The 23,873-nt window shown below is 38.7% G+C and overlaps 1 protein-coding gene across 1 annotated transcript in view; it reads right to left on the bottom strand.

The window, feature by feature from the left end:
• Positions 1–23,873, bottom strand: part of CFTR (CF transmembrane conductance regulator) — a 202,120-nt gene that overhangs the window by 116,014 nt on the left and 62,233 nt on the right. Inside the window, exons 8-11 of the mRNA XM_070423784.1 lie at positions 19,180–19,426; positions 17,473–17,565; positions 12,215–12,397; positions 5,494–5,685 (exon numbers count right to left, since the gene is read on the bottom strand). Coding sequence (XP_070279885.1) covers positions 5,494–5,685; positions 12,215–12,397; positions 17,473–17,565; positions 19,180–19,426 — 715 coding nt within the window. The remainder of the gene's footprint in view (positions 1–5,493; positions 5,686–12,214; positions 12,398–17,472; positions 17,566–19,179; positions 19,427–23,873) is intronic.

The following is a 23,873-nucleotide window of genomic DNA, read 5'->3' as shown; positions in this document are numbered from 1 at the left end:
GCTCCACGTCCTCCATTCCCAAACCCACAGCATTCCTACCTGCCCCTCTTTCCAATGTCTGCTATGCAAGGAATCCTTAATGTTAAACCCATTTCTCTTCTCTTCTAATCTCTTGAGGAAACAAACTCACTCTTCTCTGAAGGCCCATTTTTCCTGATGGTCTTTCCTATAAATGAAAATATTGAGTATATGAACATGACTTTCCCAATACAGTGGGGCCTTGACTTACGAGTTTAATTCGTTCCGAGACGGAGCTCATTAAGGAGCTCGTTAAGAAGCTCATTAACTCAAGTTACTCTATCAACTCAATGCCAAAAATCGGCCGACAGACAGCTGGTATTTCAAAAAACTCGTTAGTCGGGACACTCGTAAGACAAGGCCCCACTGTATTCTTAACTTTTCTCCTCGTGCCCATCATAATCATGATCTGGATTACTTCTATGTCTTGGATCTATTTTGTTCATCTGATATGTTTTCTATTGCTTTCTACAATGTCCCTCCTTCTAGCCAGAGTAGCAAATACTACTACTACCACTACTACTAATACCTTCCATCTGCCAGAATCATACAGAAAACCCTACAAAGTGGGTAATATTATCCCTACACTGCAGAGGACAAAACTCAGTATTCAGCAAAGGTAAGTAACTTTCTTTAGTAACCCAGTTCTGTCAGATTTCAAAATCTATGTTCTTTCTGCTATCCCACAAAGCTTCAAATTATGTCCACCTTAATTCTACACCTCATGCCACACCCAAAGTGATATAGCTCACATGCTAAGCTGATTGCATCATTCTCCCTAATTAAAGCTCTCCAAGACCAAATTCTTGAGACCAATGTACAAGGCTCCCAAGACATGGCCCTCCAGCTTATTTCTTCCCCACCACTGTCCCCAGCTAGACTCTGGCTCGGTAAAGAGGCTTGTGGTTCCCTATACTGAACAAATGGCTTTATGTTCTGTTTTCCTGCTCACACATTTCATCTGTCCAGCATTCCTTTTCCATCTTTATTCATCCTTCAACTTGCCCACTTTTGCAAGAAAGCTTCCCTGAATGGTCCAGGCATGTGTAAAGCCCTCAACTGGGCTTTCATACTGCCCTGAGAGTACCTCTATCCCAACACTTTCTATATTATATTGAAACTAGAGGCCCAGTGCATGAAATTCGTGTGTGTGGGGGGGGTGTCCCTCAGTCCAGCCTGCACCCTCTCCAATCTGAGACCCCTTGAGGGATGTCCAACTACCTGTTTAGGCCCAAACCCACTGGAATCAGGCCTAAACGGGCAGTCGGACATCCCTCTCACAATCCAGGACTGCTGGCTACCAACTGCTCACCTGCCTGCCTGCCTGATTGCCCCTAACTGCTTCTGCCTGCCAGCCTGATCGCCCCCAAACCGCTCCCCTGCCAGCCTAATCACTCCCTAACCACTCCTCTGCCAGCCTGATCAATGCCTAACTGCTCCCCTGCTGGCCCGATTGCCCCTAACTGCCCTTCCCTGCTGGCCCGGTCACCCCTAACTGCTCTCCCCTGCTGGCCTGGTTCCCCCCAACTGTTCTCCCCTGCAGGCCTGATTGCCCCCAACTGCCCTCCCTTTCAGGCCTGGTCCCTCCCAACTGCCCTCTGCTGCTGGCCTGATTGCCCACGACTGCCCTCTCCTGCCAGCCATCTTGTGGTGGCCATCTTGTGTCCACATGGGGGCAGCCATCTTGTGTGTTGGGGTGATGGTCAATTTGCATATTACCTCTTTATTAGATAGGATAGTCTCTTTATGTATGGTCTCCTCCAGCCAGCCTATTAGTTCTTTGAGGAAAGGGATAGCAAAGTTTTCACCTTGTACCCTCTTGCTCCCACCAGTGAACAGTGTCTGGCAGAAGGTAACCACTAAGTACTTCTTTGGCGTCTGAAAGGAACATGGAAAATGGAATCACCTCCCAATCCCATTGCCACGTTCTGGAGCTTGGAACCAAAGCCTACATTCCAAACCCTCAGGATCTTAGGCCACCTGTTTTCTTCCACAGAATACTCCAGCTTTTGTTGATTGGGTCACGAGACCAGCTACCATATTTATAGATGACCACTTTTATAACTTCCTCTTATAACTACTTTTGTCAACTTCAAAATTCATGCTGATGACTTTTCATGGCTTTTTTGCTTTATGGTTCTCCTTCTTAATTACACCAACCTCTACCTTGTTTCCACTGTAGTCAATCAATAACAAGAACTAACTCTCAGACACATTAACATATGTAATGCTCTCTACCAGTCTGCTCCACCTCAAAAGATAGAACAGACTGATGGTTGCCAGAGAAGAGGGGGGTTAAGGGACTGGGTAAAAAAGGTGAAGGGATTAAGAAGTATAAATAGCAGTTACAAAATAGTCACAGACATGTAAAGTACAGCATAGGGAATATAGTCAATAATGTAATAACCAAGTATAGTCCCAGATAGGTACTGGAAATATCAGGGGAACACTGTAAAGTATATGATTGTCTAATCACTATGTTGTACACATGAAACGAATATAAAATAACACTGAATGTAAACTAGAATTGAGAAATAAACATTTTAAAATAAAAATTACTCGGAGAAAAAAAGATGGTAGAAATGAGCTACTAGTCACTGAATGGTTAATTTGCACTAGATACTCTATTAGGCACCTTATATGTATTTCATTTTCTTTTCTCAGTAATCTAGTGACCATTTTACTCATCAATCTCCCAATTCTTCCCATCAACTTAACCTTCTCTCTAATGGAATCTCTAATAAAAAAAATGACTACGAGGCCATAGTTTTTACCCTTGTCACCACTGGAATTCCAGAATGAACCATTCCATTGGAAGGCGTTAATCTTGAGCTTCCTCTGGAGGTTACTTTTTACATTAGGCAGACATGATTCCCACACTTCCTCCTTTGCACCTAAAGAAATGCCTCTTTCTTTTTCTATTAGATTACATTCTTTATTGACACGTCTCTTTCTCTACTAGCCCATGAACCTCTGAAGTATATGGATCTAGTTTTATTTACAGTTTCATAAAACACAGCAAGACTCAGTAAATGCTTTCAAAATAAAGATATTATCTTCTTGAAGTTTAAAAGTTTATCCAAGCACAAAAGACCTTTATATTGTATGGTTCTATTTATGTAAACTATCCAATATAGAAAAATTTTAGAGACTGAATATTGTTTAAGGCTGGGTGGAGGAGGTAAGAAGAAATAAAAATTTATTGCAAATGGTTTCTTTTAAAGGGTTTGAAAAATATGATGATGTTGGTGCAGCCACTATGGAAAACAATATGGAATTTACTCAAAAAATGTGCAATGGGACTACTGTTTGATCCAGTGATCCCACTTCTAGGAATATATCCTAAGAAGCTCTAAACACCAATCAGAAAGAATATATGCACCCCTATGTTCATAGCAGCACTATTTACAATAGCTAAGATCTGGAAACAGCCCAAGTGCCCAACAGTAGATGAATGGATGAAAAAGCTTTGGTACGTTTATACAATGGAATAGTATGCAGTTATTAACATGGGTTTCTTACCCTTTGCAACAGCAGGGATGGACCTGGAAAATATTATGCTGAATGAAATAAGCCAGTCAGAGACAGACAAATATCACATGATTCTACTTATAAGTGGAACCTAATGAACATAATAAACTAATAAACTGACAAGCAAAGTAGGTCTCAAGGCATGGAATAGATTGACAGATCTCAGGGAGTGTGGGGGTGAGTGGGGAGACAGGAAGAGATTAACCAAAGACTTATATACCCATATGTATAACAAATTGTCAAAGACAACAGTATGGTGAAGGCCTAGGGTGGGGCAGGGGCTGGGAAGAGGAGGGTAAAGGGGGGTGGGCAGGAATTGGACAACATCTGTAATACTGTCAACCATATGAAGAAAAAAAAGAAAATGTGGTGATGGCTGTAAAGCCATGTGAATATAGTAAAAAACTGAATTATACACTTTAAAAATGATTTTAATGCTGGCCATGGAATCAGGAAAAGAATCAATAATATTATCTTCCTCTTACCCTTTTTCTTTCATTATTTTAACAATTTTATGGAGATATTAGTGTCCCGGTGCAAAATATAAGCCTACCAGAAACTTCCAACACCTTTCCACTAATAAATAAAAAAGTCCCATCATTTATCTTGCAAGGCACTACCACTCCTACATCCCAGTTCCCTCCTTGATAAATATGTGTATTACCTAGAAACACTCAGACTTTTTATAATAAATCTACTGAGTGTTCCAACCTCTAGGTTGTGAAATACAACTCCTGGAAGAAGGGCTTTTGAGGAATGAAGAATATCTTCTTCAAAGTAAATCCAATACTTTTTCAGGAGAGCTCTAATTTTCATTGTGCTTTCAGAGTATATGAAAAATAAGAGATGGGACTTTTAAAAACTGTTGAGTGAATCATTATATACATAGAGAGCCATTTATACAAACAAGTAGCCCTCTATTATAAAAATTGCAGTTCTAGCTATTCTGCAATTAGCCATGTTCTATTTTCCATGCACTGTATTTTGTTTTATTTTATTCACAGTGCAATTTTTTTCATTAATGGCTACAAAGTAATCAACTAGTGTCGAATGCCATCTATCATTCTGAAAACCTCATAATGATATATATATATTCTCTGTAATCATTTACATCAATAATTATTGAAGCTTCCATCATACAATTTGTGTATCAAACAGCACGAGATCCACATACTGATTTCACTTGAAATGCTTTCAATGAAGATTTAGCCCATTCCCCAATATTGTTATGAAATGAGTCAATAGCATCATCTTCATTTAGCTAGAGATTATGTTGAAGGCTAAACAAAAGATAAAATCACAATTTTATCTCTAATTCTCTATAGGCAGGACAATGCTCATTCCATTAGACTATGATTTAATTAAAATTATTAAAATCTTCTTACATAATTTTGAAATATCTTTTTAAAAAGCATGCAATTGAACACATTTTCTCATTAATGAGTGAACAAATTTCTCATCATTTCATAAAGAGTTTTTTTCTAACTAAGCAAGTCCATCATTTTAAAAATAAAGTATATCTTCTCTATGTTTTTGTAAGTTTCTTAAAACAAGGTTCAGCCCAGCCTGTGTGCTCAGTGGTTGAGCGTTAACCCATGAACCAAGAGGTCATGGTTCAATTCTGGTCAGGGTGCATGCCTGGGTTTGTGGGCTCGACCCCCAGTAAAGGGAGTGCAGAAGGCAGCCAATTGATGATGTTTCTCTCTCTCATTGATGTTTCTATCTCTCTATCCCTCTCCCTTCCCCTCTAAAAATCAATAAAAACATATTAAAAAAAATAAGGTTCACATATTTTCTTAATTGACTTACTCAAAGTTCTTTACCTATAGTGATAACTTGATTAACATATATAGACTGACTGATCAAATAGGGAGCTAAATATGTCATTTAGGTAGTTTGAAGGTCTCATATGCATAATCAGAAATTTTTCACATAATTACTTACCTCTTCTAGTTGGCATGCTTTGATGACACTCCTATATCTATACTCATCATAAGAAACACCAAAGATAATGTTTTCTTTAATGGTGCCAGGCATGATCCATGAAAACTGAGAGCAGAATGAAATTCTTCCACTGTGCTTAATTTTACCCTCAGAAGGCTGCAGTTCTCCCATAATCATCATCAGAAGTGAGGTCTAGAAATGAAACCATTATTAAGTTAAATCATTTGATCAAATCACTCTCAAGATGCTCTTGCCACAAACTGTCATCCTAAGTAGAGCTATCTATTCTAATTTTAAAAGATTCCAATTTTAAAAGATTATAATTGTTCATTCAATTCAAAATTTATTAAGCACTTCCTATTGGGGAAGTGAAATAAAAAAACTGAAGACCTAAGATGAAACAAAAAGTTATTATCTATAATAATAAAAGCATAATATGCAAATCAGCCAAAAGACCGAACAGCAGAACAACTGTCAGGGCAACTGTCCAGACAACCATCTGGACAGCCATGCTATGACACATACTGGCACCAGGCCAGCCAAGGTGGGTGTGATGCGATTGGTTGGGGGGCCCACCATCACCCCATGATCGCCCCGCAGAGGGAGGCCCAGGCCACTGGGGTGATCAATTGGGGGGCTCCGTGATCACCCCAAAGAGAGAGGCCCAGGCCACCCTCTGTGGGGCAATCGATTGGGGGGCTCCATGGAATCGGGGAACCGGGGTGTGTGACAGTGGATGTGGCAGCGCCAGGCTAAGGTCGGTATGGGCTGGGGGTAGGGCCGTGAGGCAGCTGGGGCCAAGATGGCCCCAGCAGCCAGGGCTGCGAAGGCCTACCCTTGCACAAATTTCATGCATCAGGCCTCTAGTTATAAATATAACCACTAGAAAAAAACACACCTAACTTGGGATGCCCTTAGCCTCACATCGTTGGCCCCTTTTTCTCCCACACCCACTAACCCATGCCTTTCCTCTAAAATTCAACAGACTGTTCCATATTTCTATGTCTTGGAACTATTTTGTTCATCTGTTTATTTTGTTCATTAGATTTCACATATGTGTAAGATCATGTGAAACATTTTTTCTAATGGGATGTCTGTATGTTACTTTTTGATTTTAAGATCACTTTATTTAGAGAGAGATTATTCCTTTGTGTGATATAAATTGCATATATTTACTTTAGTGTGACATTTTTTACTTCTGTTTTCCATGTACAAGTGATTCGTTTTGTTGGTGTGTTGTTATTTATTAAGTGACTAATAGCTTTTATTTTATGTCTTCTGGACCTTGAGTTATAGAAAGGCTTTCTTTCTCCATGGTATTTTTTTCTTTTTCTTTAGGCATTCTCCAATGTTTACTTTAAGCATTTTTATAGTCTTATATTTGTACCTGTACTTTGATCTATTTCAAATTCATCAGGTGTATGATGTGAGATATGGATACAATTTTTTGTTTGCTCTTCAGGTGGCTGTGCAGTTGTCCAATACCATTGTTTGAATAGCCCAACTTTCTTCACTGTCAAATACTAATTCCCTTATGCATTTGGATCTACTTTTGTAGCTTTAATTTTACTCTACTGGTTCATCTGTTTATTTATGTACCAGTAATTCAACTTGGACCACTATAATTTAATATAATATCAATATCATTAAATTATACCATTTCCAGGTTAAACATACAAATATATATAGACATACGCACTTATATGTTTACTAGAGGCCCGGTGCACAAAAATTTGTGCACTCGGGTGGGTCCCTCAGCCCAGCCTGTGTCCTCTCTCAGTCTGGGACCCCTCAGGGGATGTCCACCTGCTGGCTTAGGCCCGCTCCCTGGGGGATCGGGTCTAAGCTGGCAGTCAGACATCACTCTGGCAGCCCGGGAGCCCTCAGGGAATGTCCACTTGCCAGCGGGGAGCAGGCCTAAGCTGCAGTTGGACATCCTTAGCACTGCTGAGGAGGCAGGAGAGGCTCCCACCACCACCGCTGTACTGGCAGCCATCAGCCTGGCTTGTGGCTGAGCAGAGTTCCCCCTGTGGGAGCGCACTGACCAAGAGGGGGCAGCTCCTGCATTGAGCGTCTGCCCCCTGGTGGTCAGTGTGTGTCATAGTGACCAGTCGTTCTACTGTTAGGGTCAATTTGCATATTACCTTTTTATTTTATAGGATAGAGGCCTGGTGCATGGGTGGGGGCTGGCTGGTTTGCCCTGAAGGGTGTCCCGGATCAGGGTGGGGGTCTCGCTGGGGTGCCTGGCAAGCCTGGGTGAGGGGCTGAAGGCTGTTTTCAGACTGGCCACAGCCCCTTCAGGGTGGGGGTCCGTGCTGGAGTGCCTGGCCAGCCTGGGTGAGGGATTGATGGCTGTTTGCAGGCTGGCCACAGCCCCTTCAGGGTAGGGATCCCTGTTGGGGTGCCTGGCCAGCCTGGGTGAGGGGCTGATGGCTGTTTTCAGGCTGGCCACAGCCCCCAGCCACCCAAGCTCCCAGTGAAGGCTGGCTGGAAGCAGGTATCTAGGATTTATTTTTCTTCTATAATTGAAACTTTGTTGCCTTGAGTGGAGGCCACAGCTGGCCAGGGCAGGCAGGAAGCTTGGCTTCCTCCATCGCTGGGGCAACCAAGCCTCCTGCTTGCTCCAGCTCTGTGGCTGCCGGTGTCATATTGGTTGGGTTAATTTGCATATAGTCGCCTCGAATGGCTGGTGGGCGTGGCTTGGGGCGTAGCGGGGGTGCAGTCAATTTGCATCTTTTTCTTTTATTAGATTAGACACGAGGCCTGGTACATGAAATTCGTGCACAGGGCAGGTGTCCCTCAGCGTGGTCTGTACCCTCTATAATCTGGGACCCCTTGGGGGATATCTGACTGCCGATTTAGGCACGATCCCTGTGAGATCAGGCCCAAAAGGCTGTTGGACATCCCTCTCACAATCCGGGACTGCTGGCTCCTAACCATTCGCCTGCCTACCTGCCCAATCACCCCCAACTGCTCTTTCCTGCTGGCCTGATCGCCCCCAACTGCCCTCCCCTGCCATCCTAGTCACACCCAACTGCCTAGGCTTTTATTATATAGGATGTACATATATAAGTAAAAATTTAATTTATATATTTATACATAGTAATATTTTGGTATTTTGAGAGATACAAAGTAAAATTAAAACATCATTAAATATATATAAATGTATAAAAATACAAAAATATTAATAAATCTTTGAAGATACTGTATTTTATTTAAAACATAAGCAAAAGCTGGAGCTAATAGCTTATTCTACACATCTAATGCTCAGTGTTTATGACCCAGCTAAAGCTTAGTGTCAGAGCATGGCCAGGAAGAAGGATGGAGACTATGTGGTGTCATGGGTTATCAGCAAGGCCACAAAGCTGTTTCAATTGTGGTAGAGACAATAAGAGAACTGAAAATCCCCACACCCCGTGGGAGATGTGGTAAGCCACCTTCAGTCAAGGGTACCCAGTGGTGCAGATTCTTATATCCATTACACTTAATTAAAATAATCCAAGGATGTTTCCTAAATGAAAGACGCCTAATGTAAATTAGAACAAAAAACCATACCATTTTCTCAAAGATGTTTAATTAAATAAATGTGTAGCTCTGATTTACATCTCTGATTTCATTATGCCCTTTAAATTTCATAAAGAGAACAAGTGTTTCATCATTATCTGAATGATAGCTCATATTCTTAAAGATCGCTATAAAGCCTTCTCTTCTCCTGACAATGAGGTTTGAACATTTACCTATTTTTGCTTTCAAATCTACAACAAAAGCAAGTAGCCGGGGTGGGGAGGGCGGGAGGCTGACCAGCACTGAATAACTTAACATTCTTATGTATTTTCTTCAAAAAACTATTCCACTTAATAATTTTCCCTCATAGTAAATCATAAGTAAATCTGAGTCCATTCTCTAAAATTCTTTAATTAAATTTATTGGGATGACATTGATTAATAAGTCCTATCGGTTTCAAGTGTACATTTCTATGATACATGATTTGTATACCAAATTGTGTGCCCACCACCCAGTCAAATCATCTTCTGTCACCATATATTTGCCTCCCTTTACCCTTTATTATAGCCCCACCCCCTTCCCTCTGGTAACCACCATACTGTTGTTTATGAGTTTCAGTTTTATATCCCACATATGGGTGAAATCATATGGTTCATAGCTTTTTCTGACTGACTTATTTTGTTTAGCATAATATTCTCAAGGTCCACCCATGTTGTCCCAAATGGCAGTATTTCATCTTTTCTTCTTTATCCAATCCTCTATTCAAGAACACTTTGGTTGTCTCCATGTCTTGGCCACTGTGAAAAATGTTGCAATGAATATAGGAGTGCATATATCTTTGCGAATAAATGTTTTAGAGTTTTTCTGGTAGGTCTCCCCAAAAAGAGATTATTGGGTCATATGGTGACTCTATTCTTAATTTTCTGAGGAACTGTCACACTGCTTTCCATAGTGGTGGTTCCAGTTTACACTCCCGCCTGCAGTGAATGAGGATTCCTTTTTCTCCATACCCTCTCCAATACTTGTTATTACTTGTTGAGAATAGCTATTCTAACAGGTGATAGCTGGTATCTCATTGTAGCTTTTATTTGCATTTCCCTAATAGCTAGTGAAGTTGAATATTTCTGTTGATCATTTGTATGTCTTCTCAGAGAGGATTCTGTTCAGGTCCTCTGCCCATTTATTAATTGGATTATTTGGTGTTGAGTTGTATGAATTTTTTATATAGTTTGGATATTAACCCCTTGTTGGAGCTGTTGTTTGCAAATATCATCTCCCGTTCAGTTGATTGCCTTTTGTTTTATTGATCATTTCTTTTGCTATGCAGAAGCTTAGTTTGATATAGTCCCAGTCATTTATTTCCCTTGCCTTGGGGGTCAAATTCATAAAATGCTTTCTCTGACCAAGGTCCATAAGTTTAGTACCTATTTTTTTCTATATAATTTATTGTTTCAAATCTTACATTTAGGTCTTTGATCAATTTTTAATTATTTTTTTTTACATGGAGACAAACTGTAATCTAGTTTCATCCATTTGCATGTGAGTTTCCAATTTTCCCAGAACCATTTATTTAAGAGACTTTCTTTTCTCCATTGTGTTTTTTGGATCCTTTGTCAAAAATTATTTGCCCATATACATGTGGTTTTATTTCTGGGTTGTCAATTGTGTTTCATTGGTCTGTGTGTCTGTTTTTCTGCCAATACCATGCTGTTTTGATTATTGTAGCTCTGTAGTATAATTTGCAGTCAGGTAGTGTGATACTTCTGGCTTCGTTCTTTTTTCTCAGGATTGCTTTAGCTATTCGGGGACTTTTGTGGTCCCATACAAATATGGAAATTGTTTTTTTCTATTTCTTTAAAATATGCCATTTAGATTTTGATGGGTGTTGCAATAAATCTGTATATGGCTTTGGGTAATAACTATGTTGATTCTTCTAACCCATGAACACAGAATATCTTTCCATTTCATTTTGCTTTGTAGTTTTCAGTATGTAGGTCCTTCATACCCTTTGCTAAGTTTATTACTAAGTATTTATTCTTTTGGTTGCACTTGCAAAAGGAATTGGTTTTTGTTTTCTTTTTTCATTTCTCTTTCTGAAGTTTCATTGTTAGTATATAGCAGTGATGGCGAACCTATGACACGCATGTCAGAGGTGACAGGCGAACTCATTTTTTTGGTTGATTTTTCTTTGTTAAATGGCATTTAAATATATAAAATAAATATCAAAAATATAAGTCTTTGTTTTACTATGGTTGCAAATATCAAAAAATTTCTATATGTGACACGGCACCAGAGTTAAGTTAGGGTTTTTCAAAATGCTGACATGCTGAGCTCAAAAGGTTCGCCATCACTGGTATATAGGAAGGCAGTGGATTTTTGCACATTGATTTTGTATCCTGCAACTTTATTGTATTTGTTTCAAAATTCTAATGTCAAAAAATGCCTGTATGATTTTCCTGGACAAGTTCTGAAAAAATGTGTGTGCCACAGACTGGTAAAAATTGATGGTTCGGATACTATGCTGCTGTAAAAAAGAAGGAATTCTTACCTTTTGCAACAGCATGGATGGAACTGGAGAGCATTATGTTAAGTGAAATAAGCCAGTCAATGAAAGAAAAATACCACATGATCTCACTCATTTATGGATAATTAAGACCATTATAAACTGATGAACAAAAATAGATACTGAGGCAGAGCAACAGAATGTCAAACTACAGCGGGAAGGCCAGGGAGGGTTGGGGGCGGGGGGGTAAGAGATCAACTGAAGGACTTGTATGCATGCATATAAGCATAACCAATGGACACAAGACACTGGGGGGTATGGGAGGCTAGGGGAAGGTCAAGGGGAGAAAAAAAAAGGAGAAATATATAATACTCTTTGTAATACTTTAAGCAATAAAACAATTTAAAAAAATTGATGGTTCATTTGTTCAATAAAGTTACTGAATGTCCACCTTGTACAACACACTGCACTGAGAGCTTTACAAAATTGAAAGGTGTAGAGAGAGTCACTGGTAATAATATGAAGAAATAAAGGCTAGAAGATGTTATCGGTGGAATAATTTATATTATAAGATACACTATATCTAAGCATTATCCTAATACCAATGTAAACATTTCTTCAAAATACCTTTTTTACACTACAGACAAAATAGAAAAAGAAAGAAGAAATGCATGTCAAGTTAAAAACTTAATGATAAAGAATAACATAAACTACCTTGCCTGCTCCAGTAGATCCAGCAACTGCCAACAACTGTCCTCTTTCTATCTTGAAATTGATATCTTTCAGGACAGGAGTACCAAGAAGTGCGATGTTACTGAAGATGATGCTGTTATCGCCATTGCAGATGTTTCTAGTACTATTGTTTTGTTTTGCATTCTCAAATAATTCCCCAAATCCCTGTTAAGAAAAAAACAGAAAATTTAAAACGTCAGCTTTCCAGATATTTTCAATAACTATTTATGTATGATGAATTTGAAAAGCACATGGTCCATGATCCATATATTATAGCACATAATTATATAGCCCATGATTTCTAGCGCACATGATCCAAAACAGTTGAAATGATAATTATGATATTTAATAATAACCATTTTAATGTCTTAGATTATTGCTAGACATCAAATTAAATTAAATATACCTATTTATCTATATAAGTATTTATATATACACCTCCTGTAGGTTGGGTACATAAACATTATCATTTAATCCTCAGCATAACAATAATATATGTGGCAAGATTTGACAATCCCTTTCTTTCAAAGCTGTAGACTGTGATTCAGAGAGGTTCAATGGCAAAAGTCACATAACTAATAGGCTACAGTGGAATTACAGCCCAAATATGACTTCTACTCTATCATGTTAGTAGTACGTTCCTCGGAAAGGCTCAAATTATTTATTTAAGTAGTTATTATTAAACATAAACATGCCCTGGCAAGTGTTGCCTCATGGTTAGAGCACTGGCTTGTGCATGGAAGGGTGGCAAGTGCGATTCCTGGTCAAGGGCACATACCTGGGTTGCAGGTTCGATCCCAGCCCCAGAAGGGGCAAGTGCAGGAGGCAACCAATCCACGTGTCTCTCTTGCATCGATTTTTCAATCTCTCTCGCATCGATTTTTCAATCTCTCTCTTTCTCTGTCCTCTCCCCCCTGCCTTCCTTCCCCTCCCTCTAAAAATCAATGGATAAAATATCCTCAGATGATGATTAACAAAAAGCAAACAACAACAAAAACGATAAACGTGACAATATTGCCAGATTATTTGAATGAATTCCATTTACACAAGAAGGCAATTGTGTCTTACCTAGCTTAGAATAGATTTCAGAAATGAATTGGAGAATAAGGGATTTTAGTTAACTATTTATTTGGTTACTTATTTAATTTTTAATAATTTAATAAGTTAATATACATTATCTTCATTTTTAAAATCTTTATTGTTGAAAGTATTACATATGTCCCCCCTTTTCCCCCATTGACCCCTTCTAGCCCGCACCCACCCATTTTAAAGTAAAGTTATACTTTTTCTGACATAAAGTCAACTGATTGGCTTGACAATGATCACTGACTACATAAATTATCTTCCATCAATTGAATACACTGAAAGTGCAGCTCCCAAGTTTTGACAAAAATCCATTTTACATACAATAAACAGGAATTACATCTTTTGCCACCACTTACACTTATGTTGAAAAGTTTATAAGTCAACTTAAACATGTGTCAGAGTTCATAGTTTTTCAAAATCCTCTTACATTTGAAGACTGCTGCTTTGAATCCTTATGTTATAGATGGCTAATGGTCCCTCAGTCATCAGACAACTAAAAGCAAAGCTTTTAAGAAATAATCAATTAAGGTGTTAAAAAAATGAGCCCTGTCCCTAGCCAGTTTGGCTCAGTGTATAGAGTGTCCACCTGCAGACTGAAGGTCTGGGGTTCAATTTTGGTCAAGGGCACAAGCCCAGGTTGTGGGCTCAATCCCCAATAGGGGGCATGCAGGAGGCAGCTGATTAATGATTCTCTCTCATCAGTGATATTTCTCTCTCTCTCTCCCTCTCCCTTCCTCTCTCTGAATTCAACAATAATATTTTTGAGAGAGAGAGAGAGAGAGAGAGCGCCCTGGATGGTTTGATTCAGTTGGTTGGGCATCTTCCTGTGCACCATAAGGTTGCCAGTTTGATTCTCAGTCAGTGCATGTGCCTGGGTTGCAGGCTTGTTCCCTGGTAGGAGGCATGCAGGAAGCAGCCGACTGATATTTTGCTCTCACATCGATGTTACTCTCTCTCCCTCTCTCTTCCTCTCTCTCTAAAAATCAATTTTTTTAAAAAAGTGTTAAAAAATGAGACAAAGCTATGTTATTCCCTTATTCATTTATTTATCAAATAGATTAAACTTATTGAGTATCGCCTCTGTATTAAAGATAACTTCAAAGAATCCCACATGGGAGAATAACATGAATAAATATTAATATTGCAATGTGCTTAGTGCTACAACTGAAAATCATACCAAGTCCTATAGGAGTACATTAGAAGGAGCAGCCGACTCAGACTGGAACTTAACCAAGTAAATGATCTACACACGAGGCTCTAAAGGATGTAAGTGGGACTTCACAAGACCAAGAAATAGTATACGTATTCTAGGAAGATGGATCTGCACGCATAATGATTTAGGCTTAAAAGAACAAACTGTGTGTCAGGAATGATGAGTGGCTGGGTCAGATACATATGACAAGATGACAAAGGCTGTGCTTGGTAAGGTGGGCAGTACAGGCTGTTAAGGAGATTGTGCGGCATGCTTAGAAGGACTTTTATCCAGTAAGAAAGACTCGGACTAATGGCAGGTTATTGCTCACAATAACTTTGATTTCTAATTACAGAATTAAGATACTAATTTCAGGAAATTTGGAAAATATAGAAAAGCAGAAAGAAGAAATTACCTATAGCACTACTACTGAGAAAAAATCCTTATTTAACATTTCAACTAATATCCCTCCACTTTTACATATAATATAAATGTACATAATATATAAAACCATATATAATTTTTATTTTAATAAAAATTGTATATAAACTTTGTGACCTGCTTTTCTGACTTTAAAAAAATGATAAAAATTTTCATATACCATTAAGCATTCTTCTAAATATATTTTGGTTGCAGGATAGTATCCAAGAGTACATATAAACTATATATATGTACTTTGCTACAAATGTGGAATACATTCTTTTTTCTTTTAGTATAAATTTTAGCAAGTGAACTTTCCAAAGAGAAGAGGTTATAAAATTCCAAGTCCTTTGGAAAGTAGTTCAAAATTTTCCTCCATCAATATATGATAGTGATAGTTTTTCAAGGACCCTTATCAACACTGTTGCTTTTGTTATTTGTTTTGTCCTCTTTTATAGTTTTCTAGGTGAAAATGGAATCTCCCTATCAGATCTTAGCCTTATTTATTTGCTCCCTAGTAAGGCTGAACATTCACCATATTTATGAATCCTATATAGCTGTGAGTGGAATGGTTTTGATAGTATTTGTATTAATCTAACTTTTTGTTTCATCTTTTCAACTAGCTGAGTCATGGTTGACAAGTCATTATAACATTCTGAGCTTCAGTCTCCTGAGTTATTGAGGTAATATATATAAAGTTGTTTTGTATACAGTAAAGCAATAGTCACTCTTTAAACAAATCAGAGGCAGTAATGATGAGTGGAAAATGGCTCTGCAGTCAGAGAAACCTAAGCTAACTTCTAGCTCCACCCAATCTAGTTGTATAACCTCCTTCTAGTAACTTAAACTTTCTAAGTCTCAGCTTCCAACACTTAAATAGAAATTCTACCTACTCATAGGTTTGGAGTAAGGAACGAGTCATATATAACTCATCAGGGACTTACCTCCTGGATAACTGGGTTGATGGTGATGTCATCAAAGGAGAAAAAGAATACACTGGAAACTGGGGGAGTGATAAATGTGAAGGGCTTGAGGAGCATATAGAAAATTTGGAATACATACATGAAGTTCAGGAAAGTTGGGCCAGAGATTTGCATTTGAGAGTTATTAACTCCTTGTCCTCAAGGGTGAGCCTGGGTGAGGTCACCCACAGAGAGCATGAAATGCTAGGAGACTTAGGTGGAGACTCAGTGGCCCATCACTACTGAAATGGCAGGCAGGGATGACTAGAAGTCACAGTCTGAGGACACAGTAATGTGGAAAGTGAGGATACAGACAGACACGAGACAATGGTTCAGTGAAAGGGTTGTAGGTGGTGACATTTGGGTCCAAAATCTGGCTTCAGCTCTTGACAGTTGTGTGAGCTAAGTCAGGTACCTTCACCTTTCTAAGCCTCCATTTCCTTATCATTGAAATGAAAATGTTAATATTACTAGCTCATAGGACTATTTTGAGAATTAAAGGAGACAACACATACTTACTTTTAGGAGAGTGAAACTGAGGACTTTTGTCCAAGAGTAGGAAAGCAATTGTTTGAAAATAGTTGTGGAAAATGTCAAATTTATTTTTCCTTCATACCTAGAAGGGCATTTGACATTTCTAAAAGCAAAAAAGTAATATCAATCTGACCCACACACTTTTCCACAAACAACTTTGCTAGTCAGATAAAGAATTATTCTCTTGACCAGAATCCTAATAAAAGATAGTTTTAGGTAAAATGAAAAAAAAAAATTATTCTCTTACCTATACCTTAAAACATGAAGTAAAGTGAAGTTCTGGTGATCATGATGCTTATAAAAAAATTTAAGATATTGTATAATATGTAGAAATAGGACATTAGTTTCATAACTCCTATCTTTACACAGATATCAGTGATAAGAAATAGGAACTCAACAGTGCTTCTCAATAATCAGATATCAGATATTGCTTCATTTGAGGCTGAAAATCATTGATAAATGTATTTTCTGACTTTGAAAAATATGAGGATTTTTAATAATAAATTAAAATGAGCACAAATCATAGAAAACCATACATTGGTAGAGATCTCATACATCTTTATGTTGACTGGAGTCTGTAAAGCACTTCGACTGGAACTTGAGATCAGATAAGGTAGCATTTATTGAGGAATTATTATGTGCATGGTATTCAGCTGAAAACTTTACATAAGTCTGCCAGGTGAATATTAATATTCCCATTTTACAGATGGAGAATCAAAGGCTCCACAGAGTTCTATAACTCTATCTAGATTACACAGAAAACAAACAGAAGAACCAGGATTCAAATTCAGTTCTACCCAGATCCAAAATCAATGAACTTTGTATTACTTCCTGACATGTTATGTGAAACAAGTTATAAGACTCAAAAAATGTAAAGAGGTTTCAATACTCTATTTAACATTCCTGAGCCTCTATTTCTTAATCTATAAAATAAGTAGAGTGGTTCACCTTCCAGTTCTAACATCACTTTCATTGCCCATTAATATGAAAATGACATTCACACAAAAAAATGCTTAAGTATTTAAGTAAATTTTTTTAATTCTTACCTCTTCCCAGAAAGCTGTTACATTCTCCATCACTACTTCTGTAGTTGTTAAGTTATATTCCAATGTCTTGTACTCTTGCTTTTGTAAGAAATCCTGTTAATAAAGACAGAGCAAAAACATTGTTAAGTAATATTCTAATGTTTTATAGACCTTATAAAGCACCCTGCACTAACGAATTTGCCTCAATTAGGACAAAGAGAAAACCAGTATCTTTATCTTTATGGCAACCCCACCCCTTTTTAGAAGCATCATTAGCATCACTTCTCTGGGTTAAGTAAGGGTGTGAAATTCTGATATAACTGATTTTAAGGTATCAAACCTTGATTCTAAAAGGGCCCTATTAGAGACTCCCATTCACAGTGTTCTGTGGGCAGGTGGGAGCACAAGGAAGAATTAAGCACAGGCATCCTGAAGTCTTCACCACCAGAGGTAATGAAACCAGCCTGGTCCTTGTCTCCTCGCTTTCCCCCTTTCTTCTCTACTTTTCTTTCTCTTGCTACTTCAATTTTGGTTTCTCTCTTTTTCTCTAATTTTTTTTTCAAGATCTGTTCAGTGGCCCCTCTCTGTCTCCATGACACTCTCATTTTCTCATTTCTGGTCTATATGTCTGTTCTCTCTCTCTCTCTCTCTCTCTCTCTCTCTCTCTCTCTCACACACACACACACACACACACACACACACACACACACACCTGTGATGGTTTAAGAGAAGAAATAAGATTAGTCCAAGACCTGATATGGTTTTTAGCTACACTCATCAATTTGCCTAAATTGCAGATCTCAAACACACTTTTGAAACATGATAAAATTAGGGAAGAGGACCCCTTTACTATATATTCCAATCCTTCAAAGGAGGCTGAAGATACAATTTGTTGCATATGTGACATCTTCTCATTTTTAAATGCTGGCAAATAATTCTAATGTTTTTCTTCTTTTTAATGTGAAGGACAAATAAAATAGGTCTAGGGGCCAAAATTAGGTCCATGGGCCACGATTTGCAAACTCTGGCCTAGATTAAATAATGGCAGAACCATTTAAAAGTGGCTCACCTTTCATCACCATCTTTATGTATGTCACAGTGATTTATTTTCTGGGTTAAATATTTAAATAGTATTTTAAAAGCATAAAACATTTTCACCTGCATATTAATTATAAAAATTATAACCACATACAAGTTCATAGTAGTGATTAAATTAGCTTTGTATAAACTTGAGTCTCATCACTGGAGGATTTGAGAACTTTTCCTCAGAGCTCCCAGCTACATCAGCATTACTGGGATTTTAAGGTAATTCGTGTGATATAAAATGCCATTCACATCCACCATATTGCCCAAGGAAATAGTTGGAAAAGTTTGAAGTGAATATTCCCAGAGTTAGCTGGAAAGTTCTTTAACTTCCTGGTAAACCTGCCAACCTCTTTGTGCACATTTGTCAAGTGCATGAGAATAACCTATTGATTGATGACTTGAATAAAATTCCTCAGAATACAAAAATAATATTTTCTGCAATTGCTTTGACTTGAGAGGATCTCACAAGCTTTTATTTTATTTCAATAAACTTCCATTACTAGGGCTTGTTAGACCACATATAGACGTCAAGAGAGAAAATTCTGAGCATCAAACAGGCCCAAGACAGTCTGCCCACGATTAAAGTTCTAAGCTATTCTCAAATCATTGTATATAATACAATGCCCACTTATGGTACGTTACCTGTATTTTGTTTATTGCTCCAAGAGAGTCATACCATGTCTGTACAGCCCAAGGAAATTGCCGAGTGACTGCCATGCGCAGAACGATGCAGAATGAGATGGTCGTGAATATTTTTCGAAGGACGACTCCTTTGATAAATGCATAGGGAAGCACAGACAAAAACACCACAAAGAACCCTGAGAAGAAGAAGGCTGAGCTATTGAAGTATCTCACGTAAGCTGCCTTCCGGGTCAGTTTCAGTTCTGTTCTATAAAACAAAATAGTAAGATTTGGGATGCTTATTTACTTTGCATCTTGCAATCTGAACACAGGCTCACAAAGCTTTGTGCCCTGCGGCAAGTTATTTAACTTATCTGAGCCTCAGTTACCTTATCTGAAAGAGGAATAGAAATGAATGCATCAGTGTTTTGTCCATAATACCTGTAAATATTTCTAAACTATAACTACTAAGCTCAATTATTATTACATTACTTTCACACCTTTATCACTTCATTATAATTAGTAAGATTAGTGAGACTTTGATAATTTTTTGTTTTTTGGTTGGTGTTTTAAGTGATTAGGTGTAATAATGAGGACAATGTTATAAGATTTATAAAGAAAAAGACAATTCTGTGGTTCCCTAATAGGTTCTTAGCACTTTAGAAATTCTAGCTTGGCTTTGGGGAACACTAAAAATAGCATATATATGAGAGTGTTTCGAAGAAACCAAGATGGCGGCATAGGTAAACACCAGAGATTGCTGCCTTGCACAACCACTTCAAGAATACAATTAAAAGACAGAACGGGCATCATACAGAAACACAGGAAGGCTGGCTGAGTGGAAATACTACAACTAGAAGGAAAGAGAAAAGCATACCAAGACTCAGAGGAGCTGCAATGCAGAAGTTAAGTGCACAGGTACAGAGGCGGACTCGGAAAGGGCTGGCGGCTGAGGACACGGTTGGCTTTTTCAATTGGGAGGGAGTCTCAAACTCCCTACTGCTCTGAACTCCAGTTCCGGGCGAGTCTCTGGGGACCCTGACTGATACAGGGAGAGGCTAGACCAGGGGTGGGCAAACTTTTTGACTCGAGGGCCACAATGAGTTCTTAAACTGGACCGGAGGGCCAGAACAAAAGCATGGATGGAGTGTTTGTGTGAACTACTATAAATTCAAAGTAAACATCATTACATAAAAGGGTACGGTCTTTTTTTTTTTTTTAGTTTTATTCATTTCAAACGGGCCAGATCCGGCCCTCGGGCCGTAGTTTACCCACGGCTGGGCTAGACTGCCTGGCATCATTCGCATCTCGAGGGCGGCTTTCTCTCAGAGGTGCTTGCAGCAATTACCCGGACACTGAGACTCAGGGCCTCTTAGGGAAGGACTGACGATCAGCCATAGCTGTTTGCTCCGCCCTACTGATCCCCTGGGACCCTGCCCTGCCCAAGCTGTGCACCACGGAGGCTTTTGCAATCTGAAAATTACCTAACAAACTTGCAGCTGGCCCAAGGCCCCAGGGCAACTTGCATTCCTTCACAGCTGAGCTCCAGCTGAGTAGCCTCAGGCAAAGGCTAGATTAGCACCTCCTGAAAGATCCAGGAACCAGTATACCCAGTGGTCAGAGTGACTCAGTGAGCACCAAAGCCCCACTGAAGCAAGTCTTGCCCCAGAGGGGTGTCTCCAGCACAGAAGTTCTCCCACTGCAGACACAGCTGATTCTCACAGCCAATTGGTCAATTCCTCCCAGTGATACCTACAACAATCAAGGCTTAACTACAACAAGACTGTGCACACAGCCCACAAGGGGGTGCACCAAGAGAGTCCACCTCAGGTAATTGGGGAGGCTGAGCCACTGGGCCCTATACGACACCTAGCACAGAAAGCCACTCCATCAACACAGGGAAGCACAAAAAATGCGGAGACAAAGAAATAGGACACAAATGACAGAAATGGAGGAAAGCAAACGACTGGATATAGAGTTCAAAACCACAGTTTTAAGGTTTTTTCAAGAACTGTCTAGAAGCCACCGATAAATTTAGTAAGACCCTTGAAAAGATGGGTGAGACCGCCAATAAATGTAGTGAGATCCTCAAGAAATCTAGTCAGACCCTGGATGTTATGATAAAGGACCAACTGGAAATTAAGCATACACTGACTGAAATGAAGGATATTATACAGACTTCAAACAGCAGACTAGAGGATCGCAAGAATCAAGTCAACGATTTGAAATACGAAGAAGCAAAAAACACCAAACTAGAAAAACAAAATGAAAAAAGAATCCAAAAATACGAAGATACTGTAAGGAGCCTCTGGGACAGCTTCAAGCGTACCAACATCCAAATTATAGGGATGCCAGAAGAAGCGAGAGAGCAAGATATTGAAAACCTATTTGAAGAAATAATGACAGAAAACTTCCCCTACCTGGTGAAAGAAATAGACTTACAAGTCCAGGAAGCGCAGAGAACTCCAAACAAAAGGAATCCAAAGAGGACCACACCAAGACACATCATAATTAAAATGCCAAGAGCAAAAGACAAAGAGAGACTCCTAAAAGCAGCAAGAGAAAGTCAATTACCTACAAGGGAGTACCCATATGACTGTCAGCTGATTTCTCAACAGAAACTTTGCAGGCCAGAAGGGAGTGGCAAGAAATATTCAAAGTGATGAATGCCAAGAACCTACAACCAAGAATACTTTACCAGCAAAGTTATCATTCAGAATTGAAGGTCAGATAAAGAGCTTCACAGATAAGAAAAAGCTAAAAGAGTTCATCCCCACCAAACTAGTATTATATGAAATGCTGAAAGGTATCCTTTAAGAAGAGGAAGAAGAAGAAAAAGGTAAAGATACAAATTATGAACAACAAGTACACATCTATCAACAAGTGAATCTAAAAATCAAGTGAATAATCTGATGAAGAGAATGAACTGGTGATTATAATAGAATCAGGGGCATAGAAAGGGAGTGGACTGACTATTCTTGGGGGGGGAAAAGGGTTAGGGGGATGCGGGAAGAGACTGGACAAAAATTGTGCACCTATGGATGAGGACAGTGGGTGGGGAGTGAGGGTGGAGGGTGGGGTGGAAACTGGGTGGAGGGGAGTTATGGGGGGGAAAGGAGGAACAAATGTAATAATCTGAACAATAAAGATTTAATTTAAAAAAATAAAATAGCTTATGAAGGCAAAAAAAAAAAAAAAAAAAGAGTGTTTCTCAAATGTTAGCATAAGTGAAAATTTCCTGAGAAATTTTTTAAAATACAGTTTCAGGCCCAGCTTTCAGAGACACTGAGTGAGTGAGTCTGGAGAAGGAAAAAAAAAGAAAGAAAGAAAGGAAGAAAAGAAAAGAAGAGAAGAGAAAAGAAAAGAAAAGAAATAAAAGAACCCAAGTGATTCTGTTGCAGATGGTTCTTGAAAATTATGACTGCAAATCCTGTATCCTCTTCTGATCTTCTAGTCTAAACCGCAAATGTGAACCTTTTTTTTTAAACACACAGAAACGATTTAAGTGCTCCAACCAGAAAACAAAAGTGCAGAGGCCAGTGAGAACAGAGGACAATACTGCCTTCAACTCCGTCCCATTCTTACAGGACCATAAAATCGAGTCATGTGATTATCCTGTTCAGCTCTTATAAGGGAAAGAGCAGTGGGGACACAGACAGTAGAGGGTCCTGGTGGGAGGGGGCACTGGTGTGCCTGGCATTTGGGTGCTACTTTCACACATTCTTAAGTGGTAGAATTCAGAGGGAATCTTTTTTATTTAAGTTTAAAAAATGTAATCTTGAGCACTCTGATGAAGAAAATAGAGTTCAATGTGCCCAACCTAGATTGTGATTTATAGTCTAATGCTTACTTGTATCGATTATTTGGCATTAAAGACAGATTATGATTTTGGCATCTCACTGGGGTTTGACTCCTGGCTGAGACAGGAAAAGCGATGCAATCTTAAGCAAGTTGTTCTTCCCTCTGATCCTTCAGAATCCACATCCATAGAAGGGAAACATACAGCTTCCAGTGGAGATGTGGTCAAGATAAAGGACTTTACGTCCGAGGGCCAGGCACTTGGAACTTACTATGTTGTCTTTAATCTTCATCCACGAAAGACTAATATTGGCTGTGCTGATATTAATAAAATGCTAGAAAACACTGTTTACAAAAATGTTAATAAATCTGTCAAAATTTTTGTTGAAATGTATTCAAAACAGGTGAGGAAAATGGAACCGGTGTACTATAGGAAAAGAATAATGGATTCAGGAACATTTATAGGAATCACCAAGAAATCAGTGCTCTCCATAATACAATCATTCACACTTTATGAGTCATAAAAGTATTTTATCAGTTTCTTATAAAAAAATTGAAAGTGACTTTATTACCAGAGAGCAATAAAGGAGTCGATTATCTGTATTTTAAAAAGTCTCTCAGGTAAGTTTTACTTATGCTAACATTTGCACAGCCTTTTGCCCAGTTCAACAGTGGCCCAAGCTGAGGTAACTTCCCCTTTGAAGTACATCCTACCAATCTCTTCCAGAACATTATATTTGCTCTTCTGAATAGAAGCAATTCTTGCTTTCCCATTTTACGTCAGCACTTCCCAGCCTTTTCGGGTAATAATTTCATGCCAGATTAAGGAACTGGATTATACGAGTTACAACCAAGCATTTCCTATTAGAACCGGTCAAACAGAAATACAGAGCAGGAAGGATAGATATCATTATTTG

Source organism: Myotis yumanensis, unplaced genomic scaffold (genome assembly GCF_028538775.1).
Source record: "Myotis yumanensis isolate MYYU_CA2020_CCGP unplaced genomic scaffold, mMyoYum1.0.hap1 SCAF_9, whole genome shotgun sequence".
Classification (NCBI taxonomy): Eukaryota; Metazoa; Chordata; class Mammalia; order Chiroptera; family Vespertilionidae; genus Myotis; species Myotis yumanensis.
This window is presented reverse-complemented; position numbering and strand designations above follow the sequence as displayed.